At 37.7% G+C, this 23,392-nt stretch overlaps 1 protein-coding gene and 1 pseudogene across 1 annotated transcript; both read left to right on the forward strand.

Annotated features, from left to right (window-relative positions):
- The first annotated feature begins 15,167 nt into the window (after nucleotides 1-15,167).
- Nucleotides 15,168-20,577, forward strand: LOC108993117 (annotated as a pseudogene).
- Nucleotides 20,578-21,448: 871 nt separating this feature from the next.
- Nucleotides 21,449-23,186, forward strand: LOC108993043 (E3 ubiquitin-protein ligase ATL42-like). Its single transcript, XM_018967810.2, has one exon. It carries the CDS (start codon nucleotides 21,624-21,626, stop codon nucleotides 22,905-22,907), a length of 1,284 nt encoding a protein of 427 aa, XP_018823355.1. The 5' UTR covers nucleotides 21,449-21,623; the 3' UTR covers nucleotides 22,908-23,186.
- The last annotated feature ends 206 nt before the right edge of the window (nucleotides 23,187-23,392 follow it).

A 23,392-nucleotide genomic window follows, 5' to 3' on the forward strand; every position in this document is an offset into this window, starting at 1 on the left:
ATAAAGACTAACTGTAATATTAATGTATAATAACTAAAGTATAATAACTAGAGTATAATAACATGTAATAGTAATGTATAAATCAATATATAATAACATATAATACTAATGTAAAATAACATATAACATGTATACTAATGTATAATAACACTAATACATTAACATATAATACTAAGTCTAGTATATCATTAAGTTAGAAATGAGTTAGAAACGAATATAATAATATGTAATTAATCACTATAGTACAAGTTTATAGACTATAATAGGAATAAGTTAGACATTAGTAGTCTAGTTTAGTACAAGTATAAGGAGTTTATAATGTTATAGTAAACAATCAAATTCTATAGTACAAGTATAAATATTAACAATTGTATTTAAACCCTAAAGACTATAAGCTATAGTACAAGTCTATTTACAATAATGTATAATAACATTATAAACTTATAGTACATGTAATACCAATGTATAATAATACTAATATAATAATTCTATTTAAATTTTAGACAATGGTACAAATCGATTTAAATAATAATTGTTATCAATTAATACTAACAATTAAATTGAGTGATGGAAAAAAATTATAAAAAACATAAATAGGATGATATGTTGATAACATACAATTAGACACTATAATATGATAAAATGTTAAAAGTATAATATGATAACATATAATTAATATTTAATAATAATCAATACTAACAATTATAAAAACCATAATAATATGTAATAATAATAATAATGTATGAACACTAATGTATAATAACATGTAATACTAATGTAATATAACATTAGCATAATAACATATAATACTAAGTCTAGTATATAATTAAGTTGGAAACTAATATAATAACACGTAATACTTTAAGTTTAGTACAATAACATGTAATTAAATACTATAGTACAAGTCTATAATAGGAATAACTTATACATTAGTATAAAATATTATAATGAGTAAAAACATGTAATTAGATACTAGTTAAATAGTCATTGTTAATAATCAATATTAACAATTAAACTTAGTGATAAAAGATTATAAAACCCATAAATAAATAAAACTTTATGACTAAAATAAAGATTAAAATTGGTATAGGGCTCGATTTAGTATTCAGAAAAAAAAGAGGCCCAAAACAAGGTTTAAGAAAAAAAATGTGGATTTAAAAGCCTAAAACCCTCGCAGCCCAGCCCAAAAGGCCCAAAATAGAGTCAAAATGACGTCTTTTTGCCTCTGTAAACCTCACCACATGCGGGCTATTATATAAAGAAAAATTCTATTCCTAAGCCTCATACACCACACACCAACTTTTTTATGATTTCATTAATTTTATTTTCTTATTAAATGTGTGATATATAGATTATGAGTAAAATAATTCAATTATTTTAAGAATAATAAAACCAAAAAAAACTTTAAAAAAATTTTTAAAAAATAAAAAAATTTTGGTATGTGGTGTATAGGCTTATGAATAGCAATACTCTTATATAAAACGACGTCTTTTTCATAGGGTAAAACAACCCCGTTTCACGTGTTTAGGAACTTAACACCCCCGTCCTCCGTTTGAGCTCATTAGTCATCACTTCTGTCTTCCAAAGTTTAGCCCCTCTGCCCAGCGATCTCTTCTAAGAAACCCTAGGTCCCCCAGCCTGTCGCCGCCTCTCTCTCTCTCTCTCTCTCTCTCTCTCTCTCTCTCTCTCTCTCTCTCTCTCTCTCTGTAGTGCCTCTTCCGTTCACAACCCCACTTTCTTGTCGTTGTCCATTTGTTCCTCTACCCTTCGTTGTTGCGACAACTGCCCCTTGCTACCAGATCCTTCTCCTAAGTCCCTCTGCCTCTGCCTTTCAGTCGTTGTCTCTCCTAAGTCCCTCACACTCGATCTCAATCTCTTGCTCGATCTCTATCAATTTGTTGATTTTTAACTTGAGTGTACATATGCATTTTGGGTTATTTTGCTTGTTGTGATTTGGGTATTTTGCTTGTTGTGATTTTTGAATAATTTTTTCTCTTGTGAATCAATAATTTTGTTGATTTTTAGATGGTTGTGGCTTCGACTCCACTTTGACTCCGGAGTGGAGCCTACGGTGGTTAGAGTCGGAGTTGGAGTCCAGAGTCGAACTCCGACAAAGTTGGAGTTGGAGTCGGAATTAGGACATTCTGACTCCGATTGAATCGGTACTCAGCCCTAGGCCGGCCAGCTAAATAAAGCAATTAAAATAAGTGTAGAAAGGCATGCAATATGAGAAGAATAAGTTGGTGTTGTGGTCTCTCGAGGCTTGCAAGTTGCATGTTATATATACATTATTCTACAAAGTTTAACATCATGAGTTGTCATACATTTCACATTACTTGCCCTATATATGAGAGGTTTTTCTGCTTTCAACGTGTAACATTTTAATTTTGTGTCACTATGATTAAGTGGCGAAGTTGGGAATTAATTTGCATGGGGAGGAGAGAGCTAATAATATAAAGAAGTACTAAAGATATAAAGAGATTCTATAAAAATAAATTCACGAAATGATATAACGTAATGTGATACGATAGATCTACTTCAAAATATAAATAGTACTTTTACAATCTAATGTACCATGTCAAGTCACGTTAGTTTATAAGTTTATTTTTATAAAATTTCTTTATAATTAAAATATTTTTTTATAATATAATAACAAACTAACACGCATCATGGTTGTATGAGACCATTAATTTCAAATTCTGATTTTCTCTCTTTAACATCTTCCATGAAAACACAATCTTTATTTGAAATTATGATCGTGGAGAAAAGTAAGAGAAGATTGAGAAATGAATAAGGGATAATAGAGAAAAATATTATGTTGCTCAGGAAATAAAAATATACGATGTTGGTTTTAGAAAAATATATATTTTGACCTTTTGGTCAATGTTTTGAGTTAAATATTAGAGTTTTTATTAGATTTTTTTGGAGAGACGTGAGTTTGTTTTTCAAATATTTTAGATTTTTTGGGGGATGTTTTGTCAGATTTAGGAGGGGTTCAAGCTGTTTTAGGAATTGTAATTGTTACATGTATTTATATTTTTATTTATAAAATTCATTCTATTATTTTTTGTAAGAAAGAAAAAACTCGTTACAATTATCTTTTTAGTCCGTTTTAAAATATTTTACTCTATTCATATAAAAACATATTTTTAGTATATGAAAAAATAATCATTTACCTAATCATCCTCGTTTCATTATTGGTTCATAAGGAAATACGTTTATCTTTCTTTCAATGATAAGTAGGGCCCGGATACAATTAAATACAAAATCACTATATGGATTTTCACTATTTTTTTTTTTTTAATTTGAGGCCTCAATTTTTTACTTTTGTAAAATTGATACTTGAATTAAAAAAACTCGTAATTAAGGGCATGTTTGGATTGCAAGTTTTAAAAAGTACTTAAATAACTTTAAAAGCTTTTTAATAATAATAAAAAAAAGTTATTTGGGTGTTACATATTAAAGTACTTTTAATCTCAAATAAGCTAAAAAGAATATTTGAGGAAAAACATCAGTTTAATACTTTTCTTCAAACGTGGTTTTTCGGATAATGCATAATGTAATTCTAATTTTAAAAATACTATCAATGGAAGAAAATATTCATACAACTTACAGATAATTACAACTTTTAAACTTTTAAAAATATGGTCATAATCTTTAAAAATTTAAATAATCGTTATTTCTACCTCAGAAAATACTTTTTAAATTTGTTTCCAAATAAACGTAATGGACAACCACCCCACAACAAAATGACTTTGTTGAAAAAAAGCATATATGTCTCTTAAATGTGGCTCGAGCCTTATGCCTCCAAGCCCATCTTTTTTTTATAAGTTAATATATATATTTATTTAATGAAGAAGGACGGAACCCCCGAACTTTATTGGAAAACCTGCACTTATGGTGGAGAAAAACCTTATACATGCACCCATAACCAACCAAAAAAAAAAACAACCAATAAAAAATACTCACACATAGACCCCTGTCCAACCAATCAGTAAGTAAAAAAAATACATTTCGCCCATACCAATATCAATAGGAGTAACCAAATACATTGAGTGTATACAAGAAACATTTTGCCCATATTAGAGAGTCCCTAATAACCATTAAGCCCTTGAAAATTTGAAATCTATCCAAAATACACCAAGCTTGAATGGGAACAGAACACACCTCCCCAACCCTAATCCCTTGTTTCCTGTAAGACTAATATTTCACCATGAATTCCCTCTACAAGAATAGCTTCATAATACCCTCCCTTTAGTCTTCCCTCAACTTGAACTACCTCTCTTAGCGTCGTAGTTAATTGCCCAAGAAAGACGATTTAACTCTTTGCTTTTCCTAAATCTTGATTTGATTTCAAGTGAGTGGCCCACCTCAATCGCAATGAGTAGTGCTGTAAATTGGTTGTCACATTCTTCATATGAAATCCCCATACACTGCTGAATCTCGTTAATCTTATGCAGAACTCAATCTGATGATGAACCCGCTATATTGTTTATCGGAGGAAGAGATAACAAGGGAACATCATTTTCCCTAGACAGCTCCCAACTGCACTCCCGACCCTAAATAGTCCTCCTCACAAGGCACCAACGACAAACTCATAATTTCCTCCCCACCATCTCTTGCATGCAAATCTCGAACCTCCTTCACAACTATATTGTTGCTATCACCATTGGATGTTCTTTCACCTCTAGCATAGGTGTCGTCGTTTCATTGATAAGAATATTACTTGTAGGTGCGCCACCCCCCGAAGACCTTTTCTATGCTACTTCGTCAGACCTTACTACTCCCTTAAGATGTATAGAACAGAAAGGGCTAGGCTCATCCTGCCTCCTGAAACAAGTAGGGAAGCACTGCATTATGTTACACCATTTTCATCTTCTGAAAGAGACTCATCCACTTCTTCCAAAGTACTTAAAACTCTGAAAGGACCCCCATCTTCAACTGAAAGTGAACCCTGAAAAAAAGTACCAACCCCTTTTGCAACTAGTGACTGAAGGCAGCCAGATGGTAAGTTGCCGATGACCTAAGTGACACCGGCGTGAACAGTGATGTCGGCGTCCAACGACCATATCTGTGATGGTGTTGAGGTGCCCTAAGCCGGCGAATTTGAGGCCTTCAAACCCGTAGGATCAACCCTCCATCCCCCTTTTATATTTTCGGCCCAATTCCCAAACCCATGACCAGGTTTAGCCCTTTATCCACTTTAATCATCATATCTCTCACATTCTCCATAACTCTCGTAAATTGAGCTCTGACAGCCCACTAGACCCCCTCAATTTCTCCCACCCTCAAACACTCGAAAGAGGCACCCATTCCACCATGCAACACATGAGGAGCGTGCTTACCCTCCACTTCTCCCAATGTCACCTGACAACATTTGTCTCCTACAAGTGCGTTACCCTTTCCTTCCACCACAGAGTTACTCTCGACCGGAATACACATTGGTGACCTCAACACCGAGGCGTAAAAGACACATTTGACAGAGAAAGGCATTCCCACTGCCTTCCCATCAATGAACTCCCCTCTGCTTGCATCTTCTAGAGTAGGGGCTTTGGACCCAATGACGTTTCGAATGAAATGCACAAGACCTTTCCATCTGATGCCATTTCGCCTTCAGGGATCACCAACAAATCTTTCCTCCTTCCATTTAAAAATTTTGAGAGTTGCAGAAAGCTGCCCCTTGCATTAATATGGTATTGAATGATGAGAACTCCATTGCCCATCCTTAGCTCCTTGAAGAATCCTTCATAACAGAGGAGTTCTAAGCAGTCCTCTATCCTTTTAGCAACCCATGAAGCCGATAACCCATATCGACACATGAACTTAGCCACCCTTTTGCTACGTTTAGAGATGTGAAAGCTATTTCCTCCCTCTTTCCTAAAAATAAAAGTGTTCTTATTCCACCTTCAACCACCTTTCACATTCCATCTAAGACAATTCCGCATCGCATGTAGTCATCCTCTGATCCCAAATCAAAAGATCGTCTCACAAGATCATCTCTCATTTTCATCTCAAGAAGAAAAAATATAATGTAGGTCTGATGTAGATTTGATGCTTATTAAGGTTAAACTATACCAGATTTGCACCGACAAAACCAAAAGAAAGGTTTCCTGAGAAAGACTTGATCGTTGGAGGGAGGACCGACGGTCTTGTCTCGACAGTAGCAGGGGTCCCAATGTATTGCAAGAAGGTTATGGATCTGCAATTGTCTTACCTGAGTAAGACCACCGAAAGAGTCCCAACCTGTTTCTACATAGAAAGGCCTCCACTAGAATTAGACACAACCCTTCTTACTTGTAGTCTTATCACTACCAATTAATTCTTCTGCTACATGTCCATCATCTTCTACAAGTGATGTTTTAGATGACACATGTTATCCTCACTGTCTCCATCATTTCCTTTCATATGATAGATTGTCTATCCCTCATAGAAATTTTCTTTGGCGATTTCTTCTATTTCGAACCCAGATGCTATCATGAAACTGTCAAAATTTCACATTGGAGAGAAGCCATGGAAGTTGAAATTGTAGCTCTTGAGTCTAATAAAAACATGGTCACTCACTGATTTTTCTATTGGTAAGATACCAATTAGATGAAAATGGGTGTATAAAGTGAAGTATAATTCTAATGAAACTATAGAATGATACAAATCAAGGTTAGTAGCCAAAGGCTACACCCAAAAAGAAGGGCTTGATTACTTGGATGCATTCTCTCTAGTGGCTAAGCTTACTAGTATTAGATTGTTACTTGCTTTAGCATCTATACATAATTGGCATCTTTACCGACTTGATGCCAATAATGCATTCTTGCATGGTGATCTACAAGAGGAGGTAAATATGTCCCTACCTTATGGTTCTGCTAGCAAGGGGGAGCGGCGTGTATGTAGATTGCTTAAGTCCCTCTATGGCTTAAAACAAGCCTCATGTTAGTGGTACTCCAAATTATCCAATTATTTGCAAATTTCATTATTACTAGCAACAATTATGTCATCAATATAGAACCAAACAACTAAGAAAAGTTTACAGAATGCTTAGTAAAGAGTAAGTTGTCAGATTTAGATTTAGATTGGAAGTTGTAACATATTTTAAGCCTCCTTTACCTCACCATCACTAGACCTGACTTATCCTATTCAGTACAAGTCTTAAGTCAATTCATGGATAAACCTACACATTCTCACATGACAACTGCACAACATGTTATGAGATACTTGAAGTCGACACTAGGGCAAGGCATTTTTATGTAAACTTATTTCAGTTTCCATTTGAAAGCCTTTAGTGATTATGACTAGGCTGGGTGTGTGCACACTCAAAGATCAATTACAAGCTTTTTTGTTTTTGTTTTTCTTGGGGACTCTCTCATATCTTGGAAGTCAAAGAAGCAAACTACCATATCTCGTTCATTAACTGAAGTAGAGTATAGAGCTTTAGCTTCCACTTCCTGTGAGATTATGTAATGCCCCGGTCCCACCCGGGTCGGAGAGTTACTTCCTAACACTTAAACTCACATTTCAATAATATAAAAATAGACTTCAAATTCCCAATATCATATAGAAAATTTGATTCAATCTAATTTCCTCAATATAACCAATTTTTCAGAATGTCAAATCATCATAACATAATAAAATTTCTTAATAAAAATCGACAATACTCATAAAAAAACTTCCTATGCTTAAACCAATATACTTAAATCATCTCACCCAATGCCTCATAATCTTGATCCTCAGCTAAACCATCAAAATATTTGAAAAATATTGTGGAAATAAGATGTGAGTAATCAATAACTCAGTAAGCAGAGAGCATATACTAGCATGTAAACATGAGCATTTATAAAATTCGGTATGCAGAACAAAAATTTACTTTCAGAATGCAGAAACAATATATTTACTTTTGAAATGTATAAACAAAACTTGGTACAAAACATCTGAGCGAAATTTTCAGAAAAACAAACTTGTTCTAAAAAAGAAAATCCTTTGGCATATTCAAACTGAAACATTATATTCATCATCTCATAGCATCACATCGGGACAAATACCATATTTAACCTTATGGTAGGATTATAAACCACCATTATACCCATGGATGGGTCTTATACTATGTTTCACCCCCGTGGTAGGGTTATAAACCACCATTATACCCGTGGCTAGGCCGTATACCATATTTCACCCCTGTGGTAGGGTTATAAACCACCATTATACCTGTGGCTAGGTCGTATTCCATGTTTAACCCCCGTGGCAGGGTTATAAACCACCATTATATCTGTGGCTGGGCCGTATACCATGTTTCACCCCCGTGGTAGGGTTATAAACCACCATTATACCCGTGGCTGGGCTTTAACAGAAATAGAATGGAACATCATCAGAACCAGATCACATTCAGAAACAGAATCAGAACTTTATGCCAAGGTTTTCAGATGACACATCATATCAAAACAAAATACTGAATAGCTTCAGATCATTTCTCATGTTCAAAATAAACATAATCAAAACATCTTCATTTATTCATAACAAAAACTTTTAGATTTTATATTCGCTTTTTTTGCATACTTCAAAAACAGAATGCACAAAATTAGCTCATGTCTACATCAGTCATGACAGAAAATACTTCTTCTTATATAAAATTTATGCATATGCAGAATAAACATATGATGTCATTTTCAGATTTCTTTTCAAAACCAAACATGCTTATTTTCAAAGTCAACCCCATTTCATTTCTTTTATACAAAACTAGTATATGAACACCGCTTACTTGGACTTCTTAGGTTTTTAGAAAATTTTCTCAACAATGCCGAACAAATATAAATTGTCACCTATAAAAATAATCACGTAAATTTCTACATCTTTCATAATTAAACCAAAAAAATGTTTAAGTAACCTATTTTAATTTTTCAAACCCTAACATCTTCGAAACCTTAAGATCTCATTACTCCAAAATTTATAATTTTCCCATCAACTCTCTAAATTATGACTCTGATTATACTGTAAAATATCTCCAACAGTCACACATCTAAACTCTCTTAGTTTAATCACAACAATAACATCATAATTAAGAAACTTTGTGTTACCAATTAGGGCCTACATGTAATTTACTATCTAAGGGCTTAAAAATCTAACAATGGAAAAAAGGAGAGACTAGAGGTCTTACAAGCAGGGTGTGCATGCGGCATGAGTCGTGGGTTTGACCTTGGACCTCTGGCGTGGGTGAGTGGCGGTGGATGTTCTGGCTGACAGAGCATGAAAAATGATAGAGAGGGAGAGAAAGGGTAAGTCGAGAGAACACGGTGGAAAAATGAGGGAGAGACAGAGAGAGTACGTACGGTATGCGGAAGGGAGACATAGCTCACCGTGGGATAGCAAGGAGGCGTGCGACCAGTCGAGAGCAACGTATGGTGACTTCCGTCGTGTAACGTGGTTGAAAAACCGAGGGGGAGAGTGAGAGGCCGACGGAGGGGAGTTCAATGGAGAACTTTAGCAAGAACCTGCTCTGTTTTTGGCTTGTTAAAACATAGGCGTATGGGCTTGGTGGTGCACAACAGCAAAATAGGAGGAGCTGTGTAGTGGGCTACGGTTTCACGTGGCTGGGCAGTAGCTAAGCAGGAGTGTTACGGTGCAAACGTTGAACGTGGCTGAGTCGTTGCTGTGGGAGGTGGTTTCCGTGGTTGCTGTGTCTGAGATGGTGCAAAACATGCTGTTTGGGGACGTGTGTGGGTGGTCACACCTGGGGCTAAGCGTTTGGTGGGTGGTTTGTGCGTCAACCGTAGGCTGTGACCGTGGGGGAAAGATGTGGATTGTTGGATTCGACGATGGTGGTGATGGGTGCGACGGCAGTTTGCTTGGCTTAGAATAGAGGGTTGCGACTGGAGGTGTTTCAGGGCAGAGCTCGGAGGCCTCGGCAGCATGAGGTGGTGTCTTGCATGATCACAACAGATTCATCCATGGACCAACTCTGCGTGGGCTGGGAGATGCGAGGCAACTTGCCTTTTGAAGGACTTGGTGGTTATGAAAGAAGAAACAAAATATCAGAGGGTGGGAAAATTGGGTTGTGTGCGTGAGTTTGGTGCTGCCTAGACGTGGAGACGTGGGGGAGATAACCTGCGGCAACCCTAACTTATCAAATTGACGAACTGCTATACGTGAGTATATATACATCTATTACACAACTGTTGTCCTAAATGTAATGGGATAATAACGTTCATCCCGTGGAGAAAACGGACGTGAAGAGCAACCCTAGTTGAGGGAAGTTCTATGTGTTTGAGATGATACCTAATTAGGTGGTTGAAACCCTAGGAAAAAAAGATAGGAAGATGCATGCATGGCGTGATCTCACCTATTTGGGCTTTAGGGCTCGATAACAAATAAAATAAAATAAAATAAATCTCACTTGTTTCATAAAATATTAACTGAATTAAACCTAAATATCAAACCTAATAAAAATCCATAATCCATCAATATAAAAATTGGGCCCGTAACCTATTTTTTTAAAAAAAAATTGAATACAAGTTTCGTGTTGACCTCGGGTATTACAAATTACATATATGGCTTATTTCACTTCTTAAGGACTTCATCATTGAATACATGAATCAGCAAGCTTTACTCTTTTGTGATAGGCAAGATGCACTCCACATTTCAGCCAATCTTGTATTCCACGAGGGGACGAAGCATATAGAAATAGATTGACATCTAGTTCGGGACAAAACCTTGTCTAGGATGATTAAAATACTGCATGATTCATCTACCAATCATTTGGCTGATCTCTTGACTAAAGCTCTCCACTACACTTAGTTTCATTCACTTCTGTCCAAGATGGGTGCGTTAGACATCTACACTCCATCTTGAGGGGGAGTGTTAGAATTTGTATAATTAAATTGCTTGTAACTGATTCTAGTGCTCTCGTAGCCAGTTACATAGTTTTTCTCATTGCATAAATAAACCCATGTAAATTCATTCAGAGCATGCAATTCATTCATTTTCACTTTCTGTTTTGGTTTTCCTCATTTGCTTTTTGATCTGATATCTAGGGAATTCTCTTACTGGGCTTCAAATTAGCAGGAGTACTCAATGACAACTGAGAAATGGTATTGTTTTTCATAAGGGTATCCAAGGCTTTTGCCTCGACTACTCACCTGGCAATTACCGGACCCCGCCAGACATTGAGGGTGGGGCCTCAAGAGAATTATTGCCTCGACTACTCACAAGATCATCTCTCATTGTCATCTCAAGAAGAAAAAATATAATGTAGGTCTGATCTAGATTTGATGCTTATTAAGGTTAAACTATACTAGATTTGCACCGACAAAACCAAAAGAAAGGTTTCCTGAGAAAGACTCGATCGTTGGAGGGAGGACCGACGGTCTTGTCTCGGCAGTAGCAGGGGTCCCAATGTATTGCAAGAAGGTTATGGATCTGCAATTGTCTTACTTGAGTAAGACCACCGAAAGAGTCCCAACCTGTTTCTACATAGAAAGGCCTCCACTAGAATTAGACACAACCCTTCTTACTTGTAGTCTTATCACTACCAATTAATTCTTCTGCTACATGTCCATCATCTTCTACAAGTGATGTTTCAGATGACACAGGTTATCCTCAGTATCTCCATCATTTCCTTTCATATGATAGATTGTCTATCCCTCATAGAAATTTTCTTTGGCGATTTCTTCTATTTTCGAACCCAGATGCTATCATGAAACTGTCAAAATTTCATATTGGAGAGAAGCCATGGAAGTTGAAATTGTAGCTCTTGAGTCTAATAAAAACATGGTCCCTCACTGATTTTTCTATTGGTAAGACACCAATTAGATGCAAATGGGTGTATAAAGTGAAGTATAATTCTAATGTAACTATAGAATGATACAAATCAAGGTTAGTAGCCAAAGGCTACACCCAAGAAGAAGGGCTTGATTACTTGGATGCATTCTCTCTAGTGGCTAAGCTTACTAGTATTAGATTGTTACTTGCTTTAGCATCTATACATAATTGGTATCTTTACCGACTTGATGCCAATAATGCATTCTTGCATGACGATCTACATGAGGAGGTAAATATGTCCCCCCTATGGTTTAAAACAAGCCTCATGTCAGTGGTACTCCTAACTATCCAATTATTTGCAAATTTCATTATTGCTAGCAACAATTATGTCATCAATATAGAACCAAACAACTAAGAAAAGTCTGCAGAATGCTTAGTAAAGTAGAGTATAGAGCTTTAGCTTCCACTGCATGTGAGATTACATATATGGCTTATTTCACTTCTTAAGGACTTCGTCATTGAACACATGAATCAGCTAGCTTTACTCTTTTGCAACAGTCAAGATGCACTCTACATTTCAGCCAATCCTGTTTTCTATGAGAGGACGAAGCATATGGAAATTGATTGTCATTTAGTTCGGGATAAAATCTTGTCTAGGATGATTAAAACACTGCATGATTCATCTACCAATCATTAGTTTCATTCACTTCTTTCCAAGATGGGTGTGTTAGACATCCACACTCCATCTTGAGGGGGAGTGTTGGAATTTATATAATTAAATTACTTGTAACTGATTATGGTACTCTCGTAGCCTGTTAGATAGTTTTTCTCATTGTATAAATTAATAAACCCGTGTAAATTCATTCAGAGCAATTCATTCATTTTCGCTTTCTGTTTTGGTTTTCCTCATTTGCTTTTTGATCTGATATCTGGGGAATTCTCTTACTGAGCTTCAAATTAGCAGGAGTACTCAATTACAACTGAGAAATGGTATTGTTTTTCGTAAGGGTATCCAAGGCTTTTGCCTCGACTACTCACCTGCAGGCAATTACCGGACCCCGCCAGACCTTGAGGGTGGGGCCTCAAGAGAATTATTGGGTAAGTTGAGTTTCAAAGTCTTCTACTACGTGAGGTGCTTATCAAGCTCTGCTTTCTATTAGCTTTTCCTTGCTCTTAGGTGATAAACTCTACTTACATTTAAGAGGGGCTTTTAATCAAACAGAGAAGTCTCAGTCATTGACTTCTAAAGCCTCTTAGGAAAGGATGTTGATGTATAAGCTTACACGTGGAATGCATGTTCACCGCTTAAAACTGGATGTTTCCGGATATTCCAAGTTCAGTGGACATGATGATCGGTTTGTTTTCTTTAGCTATCATGTACAACTAGAGTAATGACGGAAACAGTATCCATCACAAGAAGCCATACACAGCTCTGAAAATGGTCTCTTTTCTTTATTTTGTATGTGGAAAATGATATGCTTTTGATTTTTTGTATTTTCAAACGCTTGTTTGTTTTAAATATATATATATATATATATATATATATATTTATATTAAAATTTTTTCAAAAAGCAAAATGAATTGTATAAATTAGAAGATATAGTAACATTACTATTTAGATATCATCTTGTATGCAAATAAAAGCTAGCATATATGGATTGGGTGCATAGAAATTAAATAGAAAATTAGAAATGATAGAAAATAAAGAACTTTTGGCCCACTTTTTCAGCTTTCTAATCCCTTGCATAAGATTTTTATATTCAATTTGATTGTTCCTTAAATGATTTGATCAATCTGTTGGGTGAAGTAGTTGAAACATTACAGGTGTCAAGAACCCACATAACATGGACAACTATTTCGTATTCGTCACGTTTGTATTACCGATCTCCAGCTTAGATGCAATCTCTCTTTTTTTTTTTTGTGTGACCTAATTGCAAACATGCTTTCAATTTTACTGAACATAAATTTCAAGAAAAATATTTTGTAAAAATAAATCACAGGAAATGAGTACAGTGTCTAATGATAATTAGATTTTTACCCCTTTTTAACCAGATTAATTTTAAGTGTTATTAACAGTGGGGTAGTGGTGGTAGAAGCTAGGTTAGTACAAAAGGTTATTTATTTATTTTGTGCTGGAAAAATGGTAGTGAATTAAATATTTTGAGTGAAAATATTTTTATTGGGTTTTAAAAAATAAGAGAGAAAAAAGTTGAATAAAAATATTATAAAATTAAAAAATTATTTGAATATAATTTTTGTTTTGAAGTTTCTAAAAGTTGTAATAATTTTGTGTTTAAATAATAATTAAGTAATGATTAGACGAAAAAATTAAAAAATATTTATATTTGAGTATTTTTTAAAATAAAATTATGAAAATTCTAAAAATCGTAAAAATTCTCAACGCCCAAACATGCCCTTAAAACACCAACACCTCATAATCGGTCGCGGGGGCCATTGGAGATGAACGTGGACCTTAATTATATATTTATTTTTCATACACGTATTTATTTATATATTGTCCATACTCATGGTTGGTATGGATATAGTACTCAACTTGATCTGGTCATTAACTTAAATAAATTCAAACTTATAGGTTTGCAACTTTTCAGCCGAGTTTCATCAATGCTTAGCTTATGTACTTGAGCTGCTCACTGATAGCTAACCAAAGTGGACGATTCAATGTCTCTTTATGGGTTCGCCACCACTAGAAAATCCTATGCAAGCAACAATAAATGTCAAAGTTCCCACGATTTGTCTCTCCTTCTTTATAAGTGATGAATTATCTAATTCGATTAAGTGATTGGGGATAAATTTTATTCTAGTTCTTCTATACGCAGGCGAGTTTGGGCATGACCAGGCGCACGAATCTGACGTGTCAGAACACCACGTCATCACTTGTTAAAAGAAGAAGAAAGAAGAAAATAGAAAAACACGAAGAAGAGAATCAGCTCCTGTGAGACCCAATCGTTCTTCCGTATCGTCCCTCTTTAGTGTGCAAAACGAGATCCAATCGTTGTTTATGAGGTTCCTTCATCCAATCAGATTGGTATCATAACTTTTATTGTTTAGGAGCATCAAGAAAAACTACATTCCTCTTCAGTATGCACTCCCAAATTGTCAGATTAGAAGGTCTGCTACACTCCTAGGAAGAAGATGAGGCAGGCAATGTCGCTATCTACTCTCTTTTATTTTCGCCTAAAGAACTAAAAGAAATAGTAGCTCTGTGTTCTTGGTATTCTGCCAAAACATTAGGTTCTCATGGTGTCGTTTTCTTATTTTTTTTATAAAGATTGAGATACCCAATGATATGTAAGATATGTAACATGTAATTTGCAAGATTTAGATACCGAGCTAAAACTTGTAATTTTTTGTTACACACTTGCTTTCTATTCTTCTTCGTTTATCATCTCATTTCCCATTAATTCCTTATGGCTCCCAAAACCTAGAAGAAACCTACCGAGATAAAGCCCGTTGAGGAGAAGAAATCAACAGTTGCAGAGTGTTGAAACATAAAAGGCACTCTAAGTGTTTGTGAAAAATTCTTTTCATGAAACAGAGTGCAACACTTTGTTGCTCAAAACATTCTTCTCGTTTTTACACACTCTCATATACACTTAGAGTATCACTTTATGCTACAAGTACTGACAACTCAGAATATTCCTTCTAATAAGCATATGGCATATGTCCATAAGTTGTTACAAAGCAGTGCTCTGAACGTTATAGAGTGGCTTGACAGTGTAGCTGTTTATTCTGAGTTGCACACTCCTTTCCACTATCATCTGAGGAACAGCTAGTAGTGTAGCTGTTCTGTTGAGTTGCACTCCTTTCATTATTATCTGAGGAGCAGCTAGTTGTATAGCCTTTAATACCCCTCCCGCGAGTCAAACGGCACTGATGTAATGGTGAGGCTTGACCATAGTTGCTGAAATCTGACTGCTGAAAGTGGTTTGGTTAGGATATCAGCTATTTGATCCTTGCTTGAGATGAATGAGACCTGAAGTGTTTTGGCAGCCACCCGTTCCCTTACAAAGTGATAATCAAGATCAACATGCTTAGTTCTAAAGTGAAGCACAGGGTTGACCGAAAGGTAAGTAGCTCCTAGGTTGTCACACCATAAGGTGGGAGGATTTTTTTGGAAGATTCCAAGTTCCTTGAGTAAGGATTGCAGCCATAAGATTTCACATGTTGCATTAGCAACCGATTTATACTCAGCCTCGGTAGAGGACCGGGCTATGGTTGGTTGCTTCTTGGAACCCCACAATATGAGATGAGACCCAAAATAAACACAAAAGCCACTTGTGGATCGACGGTCATCAGGGCATCCAGCCCAATCCGCATCAAAAAACGCAGATAAAGTATGCTGTGATGATGAGGTAAAATGCAAGCCAAGGGACTGAGTATGCTGAAGATATCTCAAGATTCTTTTAACAGCCTGCCAGTGAGGCAGGCGTGGGCTGTGCATGTATTGACATACACGATTGACAGCATAGGAAATGTCTGGACGTGTAAACGCCAGATATTGTAAGCTCCCAACCACACTCCGATATAGAGATGGATCCTCAAAGGAACAACCATCCAAGGCCGTAAGTTTGACAAAAGTGGACATTGGAGTAGAGATGGACTTAGACTTATGCATATTAGTTTTGACAAGAAAATCATGCATATACTTTGATTGAGACAAAAAAAGACCCGAGGAGTCACGACAAACCTCAATACCAAGAAAAAAATGTAAATTACCTAAATCTTTGACAGGAAAATGGAGACTCAGAGACGTAATAAATTCAGCAATAAGCAAACTACTAGACCCAGTAACAATCAAATCATCAACATAAACAAGTATATACATGCAATCTGTAGAGTTTTGAAAAATGAACAGAGATGAGTCCGACTGAGACCCATGAAAACCAAGTGACATTAGTTTGTCACTTAGTTTAGCAAACCAGGCCCTAGGGGCCTGTTTTAAATTGTAAATGGACTTTCGAAGCTTACAGACATGGGAAGGCTGATCTGGATTAACGAACCCTGGCAATTGTTGCATGAACACGTCTTCATCGAGGTCCCCGTGGAGGAAGGCGTTCTGGATATCTAACTGATAGAGAGGCCAATTGGAACTGACATCAAGAGAGAGGAGAAGTCTAATTGTGGCTGGTTTCATGACAGGGCTGAATGTTTCCGAATAATTGAGGCCAGGTTGCTGATGAAATCCCTTAGCCACAAGGCGAGCCTTGCGGTGTTCCAGAGACCCATCAGCATGACGTTTGGTTTTAAACAACCATTTGGACCCAAGAAGATTATAGTGAGGAGAAAATGGGACGAGATCCCAAGTGTGGTTTTGGAGTAGAGCCTGAAACTCTAGATGCATTGCAGCCCTCCACTCAGAGTATTTCGAGGCCTCCGTAAATGAGGTAGGTTCCTCTGGAACAGTTCGTGAGGGGGAAGTGGTGGAGGTTGTGAGAGACAGAGTCGGTTTGGGTGGAGGCCACGGGATAGTGCCATCTGAACGAGTTTTCGGACATTGGATTTGCGACTTGGACTTGGTGACCATGGGGTGAGACGGCCACAAGGTTGACTCGATTACTGAAGATGGAGACGAGTATGAAGGAGAGGCCAACGGCTGAGAGGGATTTGAGGACACGGGGGGAACGAAAGAAGGAGATGAAGCCCTAGGCGGGGACACACAGGTGGGCTGGATTGAAGTAGTGGGTGTGATGGAGCCCATAGGTAACGACACAGTAGAAGGAATGGAAATGGGTTCATTATGGGCCAATATGGGCACACGAAAAATCAAGGGGGGGCCAGATGAAGTTGACTGATTCTTACGAGAGACTATGGAACTGGATTGAGAGGAAAAATAGTATTGATTTTCAAAGAACTTAACATCTCTCGAGATGTAAGTACGACCAGTTTCCAAGTGAAGGCAAAGGTAACCTTTGTGATCTGAGCTATAACCCATAAACACACATGGCTTGGAACGAAAATCAAGTTTGTGTTTATTGTAAGGTCGTAAGTTGGGCCAACATGGAGAACCAAAGACCTTAAGAAAAGAATAGTCAGGTACTTGGCCCATGAGCTTTTCATAAGGGCACTGATTATTTAGGACCGGTGTGGGCAAGCGGTTAATGAGAAAAGTGGTCGTTTGAAAAGCTTCGACCCAATACATGTGAGGCATGGATGCATGGGCCGAGAGCGCAAGGCCCATCTCGACAATATGGTGATGACGGCGCTCAACCGTGCCATTTTGTTGATGAGAATATGGACAGGTAATACGATGGGTAATTCCAAGATTTTTAAAGATAGGTGTGAGGGGACGAAATTCCCCCCCCCCCCCCCCAAATCGGATTGGACCTCAATAACATTAGTAGAAAATATGTCTGTGACATATCGAAGAAATGCAGAAACAATTGAAGTAACATTAGACTTAGATTGTAAAGGGAAAAGCCAAATATATTTGGAGTAATCATCTACTATGAATAGATAGAACCTACAACCAGTTGAAGACAAAATTGGGGATGGACCCCATACATCAAAAAAAAGAAGAGCAAAAGGCTTAAGTGATCTGGTTGATGTAGGTGGATGAGGTAAGGCATGGGCCTTGGCCTGTGCACATGCAGAACAGTCAGCGAGACCATGAGATGAGGTGGGAAGCTGAAAACGTGAAATGGTTAGGGCAGTGGTGCGCAATGAAGGGTGTCCTAAGCGTAGATGCCAGAGTTGAGCTGTTGTCCGGGAACTGAGGAAAGCACAAGGGGATTTGGAGCCACTGGTGGTTGTGGTTGCAAAAGCGGAGGGTAGAACGTACAATCCTTGCTCAACGGGACCCCGAAGCAGCACCGTCTGAGTACGAGAATCCTTCACAACAAAGAAAGTGGAATGAAACTCAAAGTAAGCATTATTATCTTGGCAAAATTGCCGAACCGAGAGCAAGTTACGAGAAATCAAAGGAACATGAAGGAGTTGAGTTAAGAGATATTTGCCAGTAGGGGAAGAGAGGTGAGCGGAGCCAATGTGTTGAATAAGCAGGGAGAAACCATCACCAATGCTTACTTGATCGGAGCCCTGATAAGATGCTGATTCAAAATTGAGATTGTTAAAATCTGGTGTAAAGTGGTGAGTGGCTGCCGTATCTGGGAACCATGAGGTCGAGGTTGGAGCCATAGAAGCAGTGGTGGAATTTGCAGCTAAGGTGGGGGGTGCTGCAGCTTGATATGAGTGATCAAAGCGGTGATAACATGCAATTGCAGAGTGTCCCGATCTGTTGCAGACCTGACACGTGGGTCGTGGATTCGACAAGTTGGGTGCAAGGAATGATGATCCATGAGAGCCTGGAAACCTTCCTCTGCCAGAACCACGACCACGACCACGACGTCCTCCCCTGTAAGAGTTGTAGCGGTCACGGTTTTGTGAGTTAGGATTGAAAGGGGGGCGAGCAACAGTATTATGAGCAGAGAATGCGGGAGTAGTGAGTAGAGATTGGGTCTGATGGGAGAGACGAGATTCATGTGTGAGGAGATAGCTATATAGTTGATGAGGAGAAAGAGGATCTGGTCTAGTGGTAAGAGAGGTGACTAAGGACTCATAGTCAGAGCCTAAGCCGGCAAGAAGATAAATAGAGAACTCTAAATCAGAGAGAGGATGCCCTGCAGCACCGAGTAGGGAGGTAAGATTCTTGGCTTTGTTGTAGTATTCTAAGATGGATTCTGAGTCTTTCTTAAGAGTGGCAAGTTGATATTGAGTATGCATGATGTGAGCAGATGAATGAGATGTGACTCTTGAGCGTAGCCCATACTTCGTGAGAGGTTGAACACTCCAAAACTTGAGTGAGGAGCGATTCAGACAGAGAGGAGTTAATAGCAGAAATTATCAATTGGTCTTGAAGAAGCCACTGAGAATGGGCGGGATTGGGTTTGCCATCGAGGTTGGCTGGAGGCATCGGCAAGGTACCATCTACATATCCAAACAGCTGGTGACCTTTCAAAAAAGGAACAATTTGTGCCTTCCAAAGAAGATAGTTTTCAATGGTGAGTTTTAATGTAATAGAATGTGTTGCTACTGTGACTATGGAGGGTGGGACAATAGGAAGAGGATTTGTTTCTAAAGACGCCATGAGTGAAGAGACGTGAGTCTTTCTAGGCTCTTGATACCATGTTAAAACATAAAAGGCATTCTAAGTGTTTGTGAAAAATTCTCTTCATGAAACAGAGTGCAACACTTTGCTGCTCAAAACATTCTTCTTGTTTTTACACACTCTCATATACACTCAGAGTATCACTTTATACTACAAGTACTGACAACTCAGAATATTCCTCCTAATAAGCATATGACATATGTCCATAAGTTGTTACAAAGCAGTGCTCTGAACGTTATAGAGTGGCTTAACAGTGTAGCTGTTTATTCTGAGTTGCACTCCTTTCCACTATCATCTGAGGAGCAGCTAGTTGTATAGCCTTTAATACAGAGAAGGCTCCAGTTGAGAAGAAGCCCGGGGCCAAAAAGAAGTTCCTAAAGGAAGGTGGAGCTAACACCTCGAACAAGAAGAAAAAGCGGACCAAGATGAGTGTCGAGACCTACAAGATCTAAATCTTCAAGGTGCTTAAACAAGTCCACCTCGATATCGGGATCTCCAGCAAGGCCATGGGGATCATGAACACCTTCATTAAAGACATCTTTGAGAAGCTCACTCAGGAGGCTTCCCAACTCGCGACATACAACAAGAAGCCCACCATCACCTTTCTAGAGATCCAGACCGCGGTATGCCTCATGCAGCCCAGTGAACTCGCCAAGCACACCGTTTCTGAGGGGACCAAGGTGGTCACCAAGTTTACTAGCTCTTAGACATAGGTGGTGCTGGTTGATGTTTTTTGTGCAGAAGTTGGATCATATTGGAGAAGGAGATCAAAACGCACCGCATCACTCAGGCGTCTTCAATGCACCATTTCATTTGTCGTTCTTTTCTCTCTGGCTCAAATTAGAACACACTATTTCATTTCATAGCTGGCATGCCAGCTGGATTAGTCCACAAATTCGTCCACCAAAATGACTGCACGTAGAATTTTTATTTTTATTTTGAATTATTACCTTATCCGCTTAAACAAACTAAATCAAATAGGTAAGTTGATTCGACCCGTTGACCTTTTTGGCCATATTTTAATATCAAGCACTTGCCAATTACCCCTCTATATTATTTTAAACAAAGGTTAGGTGTAGGGATTCCTCCTCACGCAGCCTTCATTAGAGAGGGGTAAATGCCATCAAAATCACAAAGGCCATTGGCACTAACCTCTATAAACACTAGTTTGTTTGGGCCAAATAATTATATACTTAGAACATACAATATGAAATCTCAAGAATAGTTCAAATTATTGCATTAATATAAATTTAAATAAATCTATTCATCATCCTATGATGTGGCATTAAATGATAAGTTCACAAATGAAATGTAATAAATAATTTCCAATCACCTAATGGCACATCATAGGATGATGTCAAATGATTCCATTTACGTTTGCTGTAGATCCAGTGATGTTAGATGGTTTTATTTATTATTAGTATTATTACCCCTAGGAGAAGGCAGACAAAGTCAGAGGCCAAACTTTGCCAACTACTATAATCTTCTCCACACTATTATATCTCAAGCATTATATAATTAATTAAAATTATAAAATTTAATTAGGATACATATAAACAGCCTAACTAGAAACAAAACTGGGAAATTGACAAACCAGAAAGATAACCCTTGGGGTAAGTATATTTGAAAGGTCCATATCAAACTAACCCTTTATGAACTTGGAAGTTATCTGCACAAAAAACTTGGGAACATTTTCCAGAAGATGCTTGCTGCAGAACTTTAAGAATTCTGGGAAAGATCTGATATTTCACTAGACCCCATGAATCGATTAAGTTTGCTCATTTTGCAACTCAATTTCATGTTCTTCCTTGTCAAAGCACAATCTTCTTCAAACCATGGGGATGGTCCACGAAATTTTCAACCAAGTCTTGGTGTTGTCTTGGGAATCCTCTTAATCATGTTTTCCGTGACAGTCCTCCTTCTGCTCTATGCCAAATTCTATCATCGGAGAGGATCTGTTCATGGCAATACACAGAACTTTGGATTTCTCAGATCAAGTTCTCGATTTTCCGGGATCGATAAAACTGTTATTGAGTCGCTTCCTTTCTTTAGATTCTCTTCGCTCAAGGGTACAAAGGAGGGTCTTGAATGTTCAGTCTGTCTATCCAAATTTGAAGATTCCGAAATCCTCCGCCTACTGCCCAAGTGCAAGCATGCCTTTCACATTGAATGCATCGACAATTGGCTTGTAAAGCACTCGAGCTGTCCTCTTTGCAGGCACAGGGTAAGCGCTGAAGACCCATCAATTTTTACATACACAAACAGTATGAGATTGATGGAGCAATCGGAGCGGAGAGCTGACTCCAACATAGAGCTCTTTGTCCAGAGAGAGGACGAGAGTCGAGGGTCTTCAAGATTCAGTATTGGAAGTAGCTTTCGAAAAGCTGAAAAGGGCAGTAATACTAATAAGGAAGAGAAATCGTTGATCAAGGAAGAAGATGGTGGGGGAGATGAGGATCATCATAAAGTCTTGCATAAGCACAACCACAAGATCATTGTATCTGACTTTAATTTCAAGAATCGGTGGAGCAGTGTGAGTTCTTCAGACTTGATGTTCTTGAACTCAGAGATGATAACCGTCATGTCAAGCAACAGATTCTCTTCTCTCACTCTGGATTCAAACAACGAGCAGTCCTCCACGGCAAGAGGTGTAGAAAATGAGCAGGTTATGACGATCAAAGAAGAGATGGAGATGAAGAGATCATTTGAAAGCAAGATTAGCACACTGAGCAATACAGGTCCAGTTTTGCTTCCAGGCCTTGCTTCTGCATCAGATTTTGCAGTAAATATTAGCCAGACATCAAGGCTTATGAATCCAGGAGAGAGAAGATCAATGTCAGAAATCACTGCTCTTTCAAGACATGGAGATTCGGGTATGATCAAGAGCAGAATTGGGGAGTCTTATATAGTTGGAAACGGGGTGAAAGAGGAAAGACTCAGGCGGCTTTGGTTGCCAATTGCCAGAAAAACAGTTCAATGGTATGCCAATAGAGAAAGATGGTCCCAACAGAATCAGAAAACACCACAAGCATTAGATGTATAATTCAGATTATAGATATCTCCAAAGAATGCCATTTCCACCACTTTTACTTGAATTCATGGATACAGTTTGATGCACATGTTAGGTAATATATACTTTGATAAAGATGGGAACAGATATACATTTCGTTTTTCATATCTGTTATTTCTTAAGTTTCGCACATGGTTCTGAATTTCTGATGTTCTAGTGAGATTTAGTTTTCCTCAAAATAGATGATAAAAAAAAAAGTATAGACAGAAGGCCCCACTTTATTTGTCAAGGCTGGCCGCCTTAGCACTTCAAGTTGAAATTGTGAACCTCTTGAGATGAAGATTTTTGTCATACCTTGCAATAGAATATTGTCAATGATATGCTTTGCTTATGTTTTGAGAAACAAGTTATTGCATTTGCAAGGGATATAACCCAACAAATCCGATAATAATGGAAGCAAGACATTGGATAAATTCTTTGACTTCTCCACCACACCGTGACTGCATGTAAAACATGAG

This window comes from Juglans regia, chromosome 10 (genome assembly GCF_001411555.2).
Source record: "Juglans regia cultivar Chandler chromosome 10, Walnut 2.0, whole genome shotgun sequence".
NCBI lineage: Eukaryota > Viridiplantae > Streptophyta > Magnoliopsida > Fagales > Juglandaceae > Juglans > Juglans regia.